At 40.4% G+C, this 12839-nt stretch overlaps 1 protein-coding gene and 1 long non-coding RNA gene across 2 annotated transcripts; one reads left to right on the top strand and one right to left on the bottom strand.

Moving 5' to 3' along the window:
* Positions 1-6773: 6773 nt before the first annotated feature.
* Positions 6774-8812, bottom strand: LOC308387558 (tripartite motif-containing protein 29-like). The gene has a single exon (XM_080867703.1). It carries the CDS (start codon positions 8782-8784, stop codon positions 7663-7665), a length of 1122 nt encoding a protein of 373 aa, XP_080723829.1. The 5' UTR covers positions 8785-8812; the 3' UTR covers positions 6774-7662.
* A 1528-nt stretch (positions 8813-10340) lies between these two features.
* Positions 10341-12311, top strand: LOC308387619. Its single transcript, XR_013969975.1, has 3 exons — positions 10341-10536; positions 10622-10733; positions 10814-12311. It is a non-coding gene; the product is annotated as an uncharacterized lncRNA (long non-coding RNA).
* Positions 12312-12839: the final 528 nt, after the last annotated feature.

Below are 12839 nucleotides of genomic sequence, written 5' to 3'. Positions count from 1 at the left end.
TATCTGCCGAAGGGATGTTCGACTAATGCCACTCTCCAGTGACATGCGGCGAGTGCTACGCTGTGGGCTCTTGCTGAATGAAGCTAGGACAGCCACTGATGTTTCTTCATTAGTGACAGTTTTCTTGCGTCCACATTTTGGCAAATCCAACACTGAACCAGTTTCACGAAACTTAGCAAGCAGTTTGCTAACTGTAGCATGGGAGATGGGTGGTCTCGTAGGGTGTCTTGCATTGAAATCTGCTGCAATGACCCGGTTACTGCGTTCACCAGATATCAACACAATTTCGATCCGCTCCTCACGTGTTAACCTCTTCGACATGTCAATGGCTGTGAACAAAGAGAAACTTGTAAATAACTCATGAAAGAATAAAGTTACGTTAAAACCAAGCACACCATTGTTTTTCTTGTGTCATTACCAATAAGTTTGATGTGTCACATGGCCCTCTTCCCACTGAAAAAAACAAAAGCATCGAAAAAAACATCGAGACGACCCCTCCTAACTACAGTTTTATCAGTGAGGTCAGGGCGAGCAGGAGAGGAGGAGGGGTTGCTGTCTTATTTAATGAATCATTTCAATGTAAGCAGCTATCTCCTGGAAGTTTTCAGTCTTTTGAATATGTGGCTTTACAGCTGAAGGCCCCATCCAAAGTTGTGTTTCTTAATGTTTACAGGCCTCCCAAATACTGCACAGACTTTTTTAATGACCTCAGTGAACTGCTGTCTGTGATCTGTGTTGATTTTGACTGTGTAATTATTGCTGGGGATTTTAACATTCATGTGGACAACCCTCAGGACAAAGGGACTAAAGACCTGAGTAACACTCTGGGCAACTTTGGGCTGACTCAGCATGTAACAGAGGCCACACATAATAGAGGACACACTCTTGACCTACTGATCTCCAAGGGCCTGAGCATTTCAAAGGTTACTGTGTCTGATGTGGGCCTGTCTGATCATTACTGTGTTTTCTTTGAAAGTAAAATCTCAGCCCACACAAATATATCAACAACAGTGATCACAAAACGGTGTATAACTGAACACAGTAGTGCAATTTTTAACCAGGTCTTCCCATTAACACCTGACCTGCCCAGAGGGTCAGTCAATGAGCTCGTCAATAGCTTCAATGCTAACATGTTAAATGTAATGGACACTATTGCTCCCATTAAGGTGAAGGTTATCTCTGGAAGGAAAAAGTCTCCATGGAGAAACTCCACACTGGTGAAAAATGAAAAAAGAGAGTGTAGGAAAGCTGAGTGCAGATGGAGAAAAACAAACCTCCAGGTTCATTATGACATTTATAAAGAGAAACTTCACAATTATAATTTACAACTGAGGAATGCAAGGAGGTCCTACTTCTCTGACATCATCACTAAAAACAGCCATAATGCTCGGGTCTTATTTTCTACAGTTGACAGGCTAACAAACCCTCCTGTGTCAGTGGCAGCTGAACTTCATTCGACCATGGCCTGCAATGACTTTGCCAAATTCTTCACTGAAAAAATCCAAAAAATTAGACAAGCAATTGGTACATCAACAGCAGATCCAGGATATGTACTGTGTCCACCAAAAAACTGTTTAAACACCATGAAACAGTTTCAACCTATTAACAGCAAAGACCTGGAGGACATCTTAGGTCAACTGAACTCCTCCTCCTGCTGTTTAGATGTCCTGCCAACAAGTTTTTTCAAAAAGGTCTCAAAGACTTTAGAGTCAGACCTGTTACAGATCGTCAACTTTTCTTTATTATCAGGTGTGTTTCCAGAATCACTAAAAACTGCTGTAATCAAACCTATACTGAAAAAGGACAATCTTGACAAGACACAAATGAACAACTACAGGCCGATCTCAAATCTCCCGTTTTTAAGTAAGATCATTGAAAAAGCAGTTTCTCAACAGCTCAGTTACTTCTTAAAACAGAATAATTGCTACGATGCCTTCCAGTCAGGTTTTAGACAGAACCACAGCACTGAAACCGCTCTGACCAAAGTGTTTAATGACATATGTCTGAATACAGACAGTGGAAAAATGTCAGTCCTAGTTTTACTGGATCTCAGTGCAGCATTTGATACAGTTGACCACAACATATTACTCAAACGACTGGAGAACTGGACAGGTCTTTCAGGAACTGTACTAAACTGGTTCAAAACATACGTAGAAAACAGGAAATACTTTGTATCAATAGGTAACTTCACATCTGAGCAGACAAGTATCACATGTGGAGTTCCCCAAGGTTCCATCTTGGGACCCCTTCTGTTTAACATCTACATGCTCCCACTGGCACAGATTATAAACAACAACAAAATAAACTATCACAGCTATGCAGATGACACACAAATATATATCACAATGTCACCAGGAGACCGAGGCCCTGTACAGGCTCTTGGTAAATGCATTGAGGAAATCAATGACTGGTTGTGCCACAATTTTCTCCAGCTAAACAAAAACAAAACTGAGGTAATAGTCTTTGGCGCCAAAGAAAAACAATTACAGGTCACCAGAGAACTTCAATCTATACATCTAAAAACCACAAACCAGGCGAGAAATTTGGGTGTAGTGATGGATGCAGACCTAAACTTAGAAAAACACATTAAGACAATAACAAAGTCAGCTTACTATCACCTCAAGAATATATCAAGGATAAAAGATCTGATGTCTCAACAGGACCTGGAAAAACTAGTCCATGCATTCATCTTTAGTAGGCTTGATTACTGTAACAACATCTTTACAGGTCTACCTAAAAAATCAGTCAGACAACTACAGCTCATTCAGAACTCTGCTGCTCGAGTCCTCACTAAGACCAAAAAAGTGGACCACATCAGTCCAGCTCTGAGGTCCTTACACTGGCTGCCTGTCCGTCAGAGGATAGACTTTAAAGTTCTGATGCTGGCCTATAAAGCTCTGAATGGTTTAGGACCAAAATACATCAATGACCTCCTGACCCAGTATGAACCATCCAGATCCCTCAGGTCATCTGGATCCGGTCTTTTATCAGTTCCCAGAGTCAGAACCAGACACGGAGAAGCTGCATTCAGCTTTTATGCTCCTTATATCTGGAACAAACTCCCAGAAAGCCTCAGATCAGCTGAAACACTCAGTTTATTTAAATCCAGGTTGAAGACTCACCTGTTCTCAGCTGCATTTGAATAAAGCACCAAATCCACACTTTAAGCTTAAATTTCAAAACTTACATTTAACTACTGATTTAATCTACTGTTCTGATTTTATCTGTTTTGATTTTATATACTGTTGTTTGTTTGTTTGTTTGTTTGTTAATTAGTTAGTTAGTTTATTTGCTTGTTTTATTCAATTTTAAATCCTGCTTTTTATTTGTTCTTGTTTCTAATGTCTCTGTAAAGCACTTTGAATCACCTTGTTGTTGAATTGTGCTATACAAATAAACTTGCCTTGCCTTGCCTTGCCTTGCCAAGATGGCCGACTTCTAAGTGGCCACCATGGTCACCACCCATCTTGAGGAGTTTGCCCCCTCACACATGCTAATGTGCCACAAACAGGACTTTAATATCACCAACCATTCCCATTTTACTACGGTGTATCCATATAAATGGCCCACCCTGTAGTTGGCAATAAAACAGTTTTATTGGGAATTAACTTAAAAAACAAACAAACAACAAACAAACATATGTCTCCTATTTTTTTTGTCACACAGGAAAGAAGCATCAATATCTGATGAGATGACTTATTTATTTCTTTTTTGTTTGTTTTTTTCAACAGGAGAAGAATATCTCTGACAAGTTGATTTGTTCACATTTTCACATCTTAATTTTTAAGTGAAATGTGCATTTTGAGTTTATACACTATGTATATAAGGCGACCGTTTCCTTTTGCAGTATTTTTGTGTGGTTCGTTTTTCTATGTCTTAACAAAAGGGGAACAAAGGTGTTTTTTCACATGGTCTCACTGAGGTGATGCGAATTGAAACATGCATCCTTTTCTTTTTGTGCGGGGGGGAATGTGCTGGAAAAGCTTGAAAAGGGACCTTGAAAGTGCTTAAAAAGTGCTTGAATTTGACCCTGAAAAAGGTGTATGAACCCTGAAGCTACATTTAATGAGGCACTGATATCACTAATACCAAAAAAAGATAAAGACAATACAGATCCATCAAATTACAGACCAATAAGCTTATTGAATTTGGACTGCAAAATACTTACAAAAGTTCTAGCCTTAAAGTTCTGGGTATCATCATACATCCAAATCAGACTGGATTTATGAAAACACGCTCTTCCTCAGATAACATTCGAAAGCTACTCCATTTGATGTGGCTGAGCCGGTCTAAAGATACTTCAGTAGCAGCTTTCTCCTTAGATGAGGAGAAGGCTTTTGACAAAATTGAATGGAGCTTTCTTTTTTCAACCTTGTTCCGGTTCGGGTTTGGTCCACACTTTCTAAATTGGGTTAAAGTGCTATACAAAGAACCAAAGGCGGCGGTAATATCAAATGGTATGGTTTCACCCTTCTTTAGTTTGTCACGTGGAGCTCATCAGGGCTATTCTTTAAGCCCCCTTTTGTTCTTAATTTTTATAGAAACATTGTCAGTGAGTATCAGATCAAACAAGGAGATTAAAGGTGTCATAGGTGGGCAGCAGGAACACAAACTCCTCCTCTATGCTGATGATATTCTTGCCATTATAACAGACCCACTTTTATCAGTGCCGCATTTAATGGACACCATAAAGGCGTTCTCTGAGGTGTCAGGTTATACTATTAACTGGGGAAAGTCTGAAGTAATGCCACTATCCCCACTATGCTATCCATACATGGTAGAAAAATTCAATTTTAAATGAGTGCCTAGAGGGATGAAGTATCTTGGGATTAGGCTAAGCCAAGATATGGAGGCCCTACCCCCAACTTAATTTTGACCCAGTCCTAAAAATAAAAACAAATATAGAAAAATGGGCCAAATTAAAAATCTCATTGTGGGGCAAAATAAATATTGTAAAAATGATTATAGCTCCCCAATTTAACTATGTAGTAATGATGTTACCAATTGCGATACCGCCTGGTTTCTTTAAACAGTATGAAGACTTAATTAAGCAGTTTCTGTGGGATGGGAAAAGGGCAAGAATCAAGCTAAGTAAATTATATGCTCCTAGAGAGAAGGGTGGTTTAAGTTTACCCGATCCAAGATTATGTTCAGTCTCATTTGAGGTGGCAAAATTGGTTAATTACTGGGGGGAAAATCAAGCCAGACAGGAATGGCTAAGTATAGAGTCTGAAATTTATACTCCCTTCGATCCAAAAGGTATGTTGTCTCAAAGCTGCACTTCAACGAACCCAATGTTGTTTCACTCTACCCAGGTTTGGCTCAATATACATAGAATTCTTAAAATATCACCTCATGTGCAGTTTTACTCATCTCTTTGAAACAATCCAGCTATTCGTATAGGGAAAAAATTGTGTTTTGGAAATTGTGGCAGTCTCATGCCATAAATGTTATTAGCGACTTATTTAAAGATGGGGAATTTATGACCTATAGAGACCTTGTTCAAACATACAAATTGAAAGGGAAAATTTCTGGAGATATTTGCAAATTAGACATTGTGTGACGTTGAAGTTCAGAAGGGGACATGAAAATCTAGTTCTAAATTTTATAAATATGCCTCAGGAGCACCACACAGCATCATGTTTTTATAGGTTGGTAAATGATAATAGAAGTGGGGAATGTTCCAATAGTAAAACTTTGTGGCAGAAAGATTTAAATGCACCAATTCCAAACAAAAAATGGATGGGCATTTTGGCGGAAAATGGGATTTATGTTAAGGAGGCGAGGAGCAAATGCATACAATATAAAATTCTGCATAGATATTATCATACTCCAACAAGATTACACCGTATGAAGCTTATGGCTGACTATCTCTGTTGGAAATGTAAAATTGAGGCGGGGACTTTCCTACATTGTTTTTGGGAATGTTCCCTATAATCATAACCACTGCAGTCGTCACACTTTTAAAAGGTTGGTCAGGATTAGAAGTGCCCTTAACTCCTGAATTGTGCTTGTTAGGAGACCGTTCTCATATTCCAAGAATTCATAATAATATTTTTACGGTTGTTATGGTTGGTTGGTAACTGCATCGAGGATTATCCTTAGGCACTGGAAGACTACAGTACGTCCTGAACTGAAAGACTGGATCAGAGCAATGGCAGAGACTGCTTCCTATGAGTCCATGCTGAATAAACTTAAAAATGATACAGAAGACAAAGATGAACATTGGGACTACTTTTGGAGCTATCTGAAGCAAACAGGAAATCATGACCATATTATCATAATCTGAAGGACTATTAACTGTGGCCACTGGTCCAAATGTTACTTTAACGTCAATTTTATTTGCCCATTTCTGTGTTTCTTCTCTTGGAACCCACTGTTAGTTAGTTTCTCTTTTCTTTCTTTTAGACTTGTAAGGGCAGGGGTGCACACCAGCAGTTTTCTTGTTTTGTTTTGTTTGTTTGTTTGTTTGTTTTGTTCTTTTGTTTTTCTCCCTCTTATACAGGTTTAAGTATATGATGCAAAATCAATAAAAAACTTTAATGTCAAAAAAAAAAGATGATAAGTTCAGGCTCCATTGTATTGCTATGCGTTCGCCAAACAAGAAACCACTATGCTATGGAGCAACTAGAAGCATGAATAAAGAAAATGAAACAACAAAACTCCACTGGTTATTCAAAACATGGAACAAAATACTCATGGTTCTAAATAAACAGACACACATACTTCATTTAAGAAACACATTTTTAAAGCAAATTTATTTAATGATGGTGATCAACTTGTGGATACATTACTACAACATTTTATGAAAATATTTACGAGTTAAAAATGGAACAAAATAAAATGAACTGCATTTCATCAATGAAAAACTGTAATGATGAGCAAAATATTGTTTAAAAGATACAGAAAATGAAATTTAAATTTTTCAATTTAAAATCTCTGGTCAAAGCATGACATTTTTGTTAATTATTTTATTCCATGCAAATGTATTTTGTCCATATTCTCTTTAACATTCCAGGGTGCAACCTAACAAGGGCTATATATTTAATTTAAAAAAAAAAAAAAAAAACGCACAAGAAAAGCACAAAGTAATTACTTGATTCTCCCTACTCAAACTCAGACAAACACAGCAGAGGAGTCTGATCCTAAGAAGTGACTTGCCCTCAGTCCAACGTAGAGCGGCTGATTGAATGTGGTCTGGACTCTGTGAAGGAGAGTCATGGTGCCAGAGACACTATAGAAGGACAGAATACCTGCTTTGTGATCCAGGTACACTCCAATTTTGGAAGACACAGGGCCTGTAAACCTATAACAATTTTTTCCATGACTGAGTGAATAATTACTACTGTAACAGTCTAATGCCCAAGACTCACTATTGTTTCCAAATTCACTTTGATCTCCCGTTCTGCTTATGCTTTTGTATGCGACTGCTATGTAAATACCAAACCCACTCCACTCTACCTCCCAGTAATGACATCCAGTCAGACTTTCTCTGCTCAGGACCTGAGACCTGTTCATGAATCTTTCAGGGTGACCTGGATATGCCTGTTTTTTACTCACAAATGTTGCCCTTCTGTTCTCTTCAGATAATAACAGCCGCATGTTTACAGTGTCTGGATCCAGTGTGAGCTGAGTTGAAAACTTTAAGAATTCAGCTCTGGTTTATGGCTCTGGTTGAGGTAGCAACACGTCTACATCAGTCACTGTGCGGGAAACTTTTTGCCATCCTTCCTGAAGATCATCCTGCAGTTTATTTTTCACCTCTAATACAGCAGCCGGCACATCATCAAAGTACAGCAGAGGATGACGTTTAGTAAAAGGTATCTCTGTAGATTCAGTAAAATTTGAGAACAAAGGGAACATGTGTAGAAACTGAGTGTGATCCTCTGTGTGAGAGAGCTGTTCCAGTTCAGCATGTTTTCTTTTCAGTTCACTGAGCTCTTCCTGCAGTTTTTCCACAACCTGTTTAGCTCGTTTTACTTCAGTTCTCTGTTGGCATCTGATCTGTTGCTGGATATCAGAATTTTTTTCTTTGATGTGAAAGAAAATTTGTTCAAATGTCTTCTCAGTGTCCCTCACAGCTTTATCAGCAGACTGATTGATGGCCTCCATTTCCTGCAGAAACACCTTAACATGTTCTTCTCTGTCCTGAATTCTTATTTGAAAATTTTCCAGACACGGCTTCAGCTCTTTCTGCTTTTCAGTTCTTTCTGTTGAAGCTGGGACTGTGTCGTGGCCTTTATGTTCACCCATGGAGCACAAATAACAGATACACTGCTGATCCGTGCGACAGAAAATCTTCATTACCTCATTGTGGTGAGAGCACATGTTCTCCTGAAGCTTCTTGAATGGGTTGACCAGTTTGTGTTTCTTCAATCCATCTACATTATTATGAGGCTGTAGATGGCGCTCACAATAAGAGACCACACAGTGCAGACACGACTTGAAGGCTTTCAGTTTTCTCCCACTACAAACATCACAGGCCACATCTCCAGGTCCAGCATAGCAGTGATTAGCAGGAACAGCATACAGTCCAGTCTGCTTCACTTCCTCCACTAACTCTGCTAACATGGTGTTTTTCACCAGAGCAGGCCTTGGTATGAAGGTCTGTCTGCACTGAGGACAGCTGTGGATGTGCTTCTGATCCTGTCCATCCCAGTGAATTTTAATACAGTCCCTGCAGTAGCTGTGTCCACAGGGAATAGTCACAGGATCATTCAGTAGATCCAAACAGATCGCGCAGCAGAGTTTGTCACCAGCAATTTTAAATCCTTTCTGTGCCATTTCTCCCCATAGACAAAGTGTCAGGGAATGCATGTGAATGTTTTACAGTTTTGACAGAGAGCAAAAGAAGGAGGGGTTGACACATTCTGATAGATTCCAGAAACAGGATCAGCAGGTTTGAATGACCTAATATGTGTTAAGTGCATTGCTATGCATTCCTGCCTCAGTAACTGGAAACGCCTGAGAAATCATCTTCCACCAAAAACAAGAGGAAGCTTTTCTTATATTTTATTTAGGTTATTGTAATTGCATCCATATATCATAATAATATATTTGAGAATGCTTTGGTACTCTCTTGCCCTCCTCATGTTACTATTATCATTATTATTATGACAGTGATTGAAATGCACCTAATTTCAAACACCAAATAATCTTTACCAGGTGAGCATTTTCCTTTTGGTTTGAAGTCTAAGACATGTATAAATGTTACATATTTGTGAAGACTAACATTGTTTAAGTATGTCAGGGCATCGCAGCAATGCACAGTTAGCCCCGTAGAATCAGCTGATGTCGGATGTCGGAGTGGAGGATCCCATCCTGTACCTCCTACAGAGAGGCCACTCACACCTGAAAAAGGGAAAGGGCACGGTCAGGATCCTGTTTCTTGACTTTTTGAGTGCCTTTAATGCAATCCGGCCCCGTCTACTTCAGGAAAAACTAAACAGGATGCAGGCGGACCCCTGCCTGGTCGCTTGGATCTCCGACTACCTCACTGACAGACCACAGTACGTCAGGCTGAAGGTCATCACATCTGACACTGTGGTCAGCAGCACAGGGGCACCACAGGGAACTGTGCTTTCCCCTCTTCTCTTCACCCTGTACACCTCTGACTTCTGCTATAACTCTGAATTATGCCATATTCTGAAGTTTGTGGACGACACGGCCATCATGGGGTGTATCTGGGATGACCAGGGCCCTGTTTCAGGAAGCCGGTTTAGTGGAAAAACTGAGTAAGTATACCCTGAGTTAACGAAAACTCTGGGTTCACAAAGCGAGTTCAGCTGAAGCCTGAGTGAGTCACTATGACGACACACGCCGTGAAGCTAACCTGCCCCCTAGCAGGTTTACTACAACTAACCCTGACTGTCTCCGCCCCTTTGTCAGAAACCTGACAGTAGGAAGTGTCAGACATGGCGTGCCCCTTCCTTGAAGAGCCAGTAGATCGTGAAGCCCAAATTCTCCGCAGAGCTCTCCGCCGGGAGAGAGTGATCAGAGCGCGTTTGGACATTTTATCATTTCCTGATGATTGTCTGTGCGAACGTTACCGTTTTTCAGCACAATCTATAAGTTATTTGGATAACATCCTCAGGCCATATATTACGCATGTGACACATCGCGGACATTCTCTCAGTTCTGTACATATTATTTGTATTGCACTTCGGTTTTTTGCAAACGGGAGCTTTCTGTATAATATTGGTGAAGCTGAGCACGTTTCCAAGGCTACCGTCTGTCGGGCAGTCAGGAATGTTACAGTTGCACTGAAACGTCTCCTGTACACGTTTGTGGTGTTCCCCGGTCATAGACCCACAAGATTAATCAAAGAGGGATGCCACAAAATTGCAGGTATCAGGATGACCAAAACTTAATTTATGATGTGGTGATACTTGGACTACTACTTAAATTGTACATTTATTTTCAGGGTTCCCAGGCGTGATTGGCTGTATAGATGGTACTCACATTCCAATCATTGCTCCTTCAGTAAATGAAGGAGACTATGTGAACAGGAAGTCTTTCCACAGCATTAATGTACAGGTACATAGTTCCCTGTAGCATTTCAAACTAACAAATTATTTCATCATAGTAATGGATGCTAATTTGTGTTCTCTGCACTGTGAAGATCATATATGATGCTGCCAACATTATCACAAATGTGGAAGCCAAGTGGCCAGGCTCTGTCCATGACTCACAAATATTCCGTGAATGTACACTGAGCACAAAATTTGGACATGGTGAGTTGAGAATACTGTAAAATATATAAAGACCAATTGCTTCAGGGACATTTGAACTGAAGTGTATCCTTCTGTCTTAGGAGAGTTCACTGGCTACTTGCTTGGTGATAGGGGGTATCCATGTTTACCCTATTTGCTTACCCCTTACTCTGACCCTGAACCGGGCCCACAGCAGCGATATAATCTGGCTAATTGCAGGACAAGAGCCAGAATTGAAATGACTATCGGAATGCTTAAGGCCCGGTTCCAGTGCCTGCAAAGACTCAGGGTCACCCCAGAAAGGGCATGTGACATTATTGTGGCATGTGTGATTCTTCACAACATTGCCACAATTAGAGGAGAACACTGTCCTTCTGAACCAAACAGCAGTGATCCAAACCATGAACATCCTGACCCTCCCACGGACATACAAGATGGAAGTGCAGTCAGAGACACCATATGTCACAATCATTTCTTTTGACCCATCACCTCAACATGTTGAAAGACGAAAAAACAGATTTTTTGTTCAACTGGCTTTATTGGTCACCTGTGTTTCCTGTACACAAAGTATTAAAAGATGTAAACCTCATAAAGTGTCTCTGTTGCTTCCTCCTCTGTAACAGCTGTCAATGTTTCTTCATTATTTTCCTGTAGTAAAGAAATAAACAACATTGCTGTTCTACTGTAAACTCATATAATCTGTGGAGTATTACTCACAACTGCATGTTGGTCTGGCTCAACAGGAGGCTGCACCAGATGCAGTACACCACCACCATCAACTGATAGAATATGAGGTTTATACAGGTCACTTATAACATACAAGGGACCAAATGGCAATTAACAAACATACCAATCACCTTACACTTCATTGTCATTATGCTCTCAAAGACAACCAAGACTGAGGGAAGGCAAAATCAGTAGGAAAATAACTTCACTACAAAATAATCCATTATGGTAAAGAGTTTATCAAATGAATGAGTAGCACTGCGAAGGTGACTGTGAAGAAAGGATGTATGCACATCATGTATTATTTTGAATTTACCCCCTATGTAGGCACTTGTGTCTTGCGGGGTTATTGACTCAGAGGATGTCCCCGCAGAGATGCCTTCGGCCACAGGGCGCCCACTGTTTTGGCTGAGGGCCAACTGCTCAGCCTCTGTGAGTGGTGGTGGTGGAGGACCCCCACCTGTTTTTCGGGCCTCCGCTTTTTTTCTGTTGGCTATAACGGGCCACATTTGAGCATACAGAGTAAGCAAATATGTACTTGTAATGTGCTCAGATAATTTCAATAAGTGCTTACAGAAAGGAAATTAATGTAGCCTCTAACTGCAATTGATTTACATCGGACAAACAGACCAAGCACTATGGCTCATAATACAATTACACCTTACCTGTTTGGACTATATTTTTCTATTTCATTTTTACTTGCTGCCAGGAACGTTTGGGGCCTGTTGGGTTGCACCTGCGCTCACATCACATCACAAAATAAAATGTATAAAATAAAAAATAAAATAACATATGATAAAATAACGTGTTAAATGGGTGGAAATCCCTAGATCAATGTTTATATTAACACTCACACATTGACTCTGTCGGCTATGTTTTGCCATGCATGCTCCCTGTCTTTTGCAGCTGTGGCAAACTTTACTTTTTTCCGCGGAATTTGCATGTTATCGGCATATGCTGCCATCAGAATTTCGGCCTCAAGCGCTGTAAAATACATTGACCGCGCCTTCTTTCCCTCCGTCTCCATGGTGACTCGCTTAATCTGTGCTCCGCTTATCAGGGCTTTATGTATCCTTGTCCTGTGCGCTTCACTTGGGGTTAAAGCAACTCCGCGTTGACTGAACTAATTGTTATCAGCCTTTCTGAAACCGAATATTCCGAGTTGGACAGTTCGGGGTTACTCAACCCTGAGTATCGTTTTTCACTCTGAGTTTTCTAAACCGGCTTCCTGAAACAGGGCCCAGGAAGAGGAGTAGAGGAGTCTGGCGAGGAACTTTGTCACATGGGAGTCACTCAAACCACCTGCAGCTCAACACATGAGAGACCAAGAAACTGGTTGTGGACTTCGGGAGGTCCAGACTAGTTCGGATAGAGGGAGAGGAGGTGGAGGTGGTCAACAAA

The sequence above is a fragment of the Rhamphochromis sp. 'chilingali' genome (assembly GCF_963969265.1).
Source record: "Rhamphochromis sp. 'chilingali' genome assembly, chromosome: 2".
Taxonomy (NCBI): Eukaryota; Metazoa; Chordata; class Actinopteri; order Cichliformes; family Cichlidae; genus Rhamphochromis; species Rhamphochromis sp. 'chilingali'.
This window is presented reverse-complemented; position numbering and strand designations above follow the sequence as displayed.

Coding starts and splice junctions, on each gene's coding strand:
- LOC308387558 (XM_080867703.1), bottom strand. CDS start 8,784: ATGGCACAGAAAGGATTTAAAATTGCTGGTGACAAACTCTGCTGCGCG.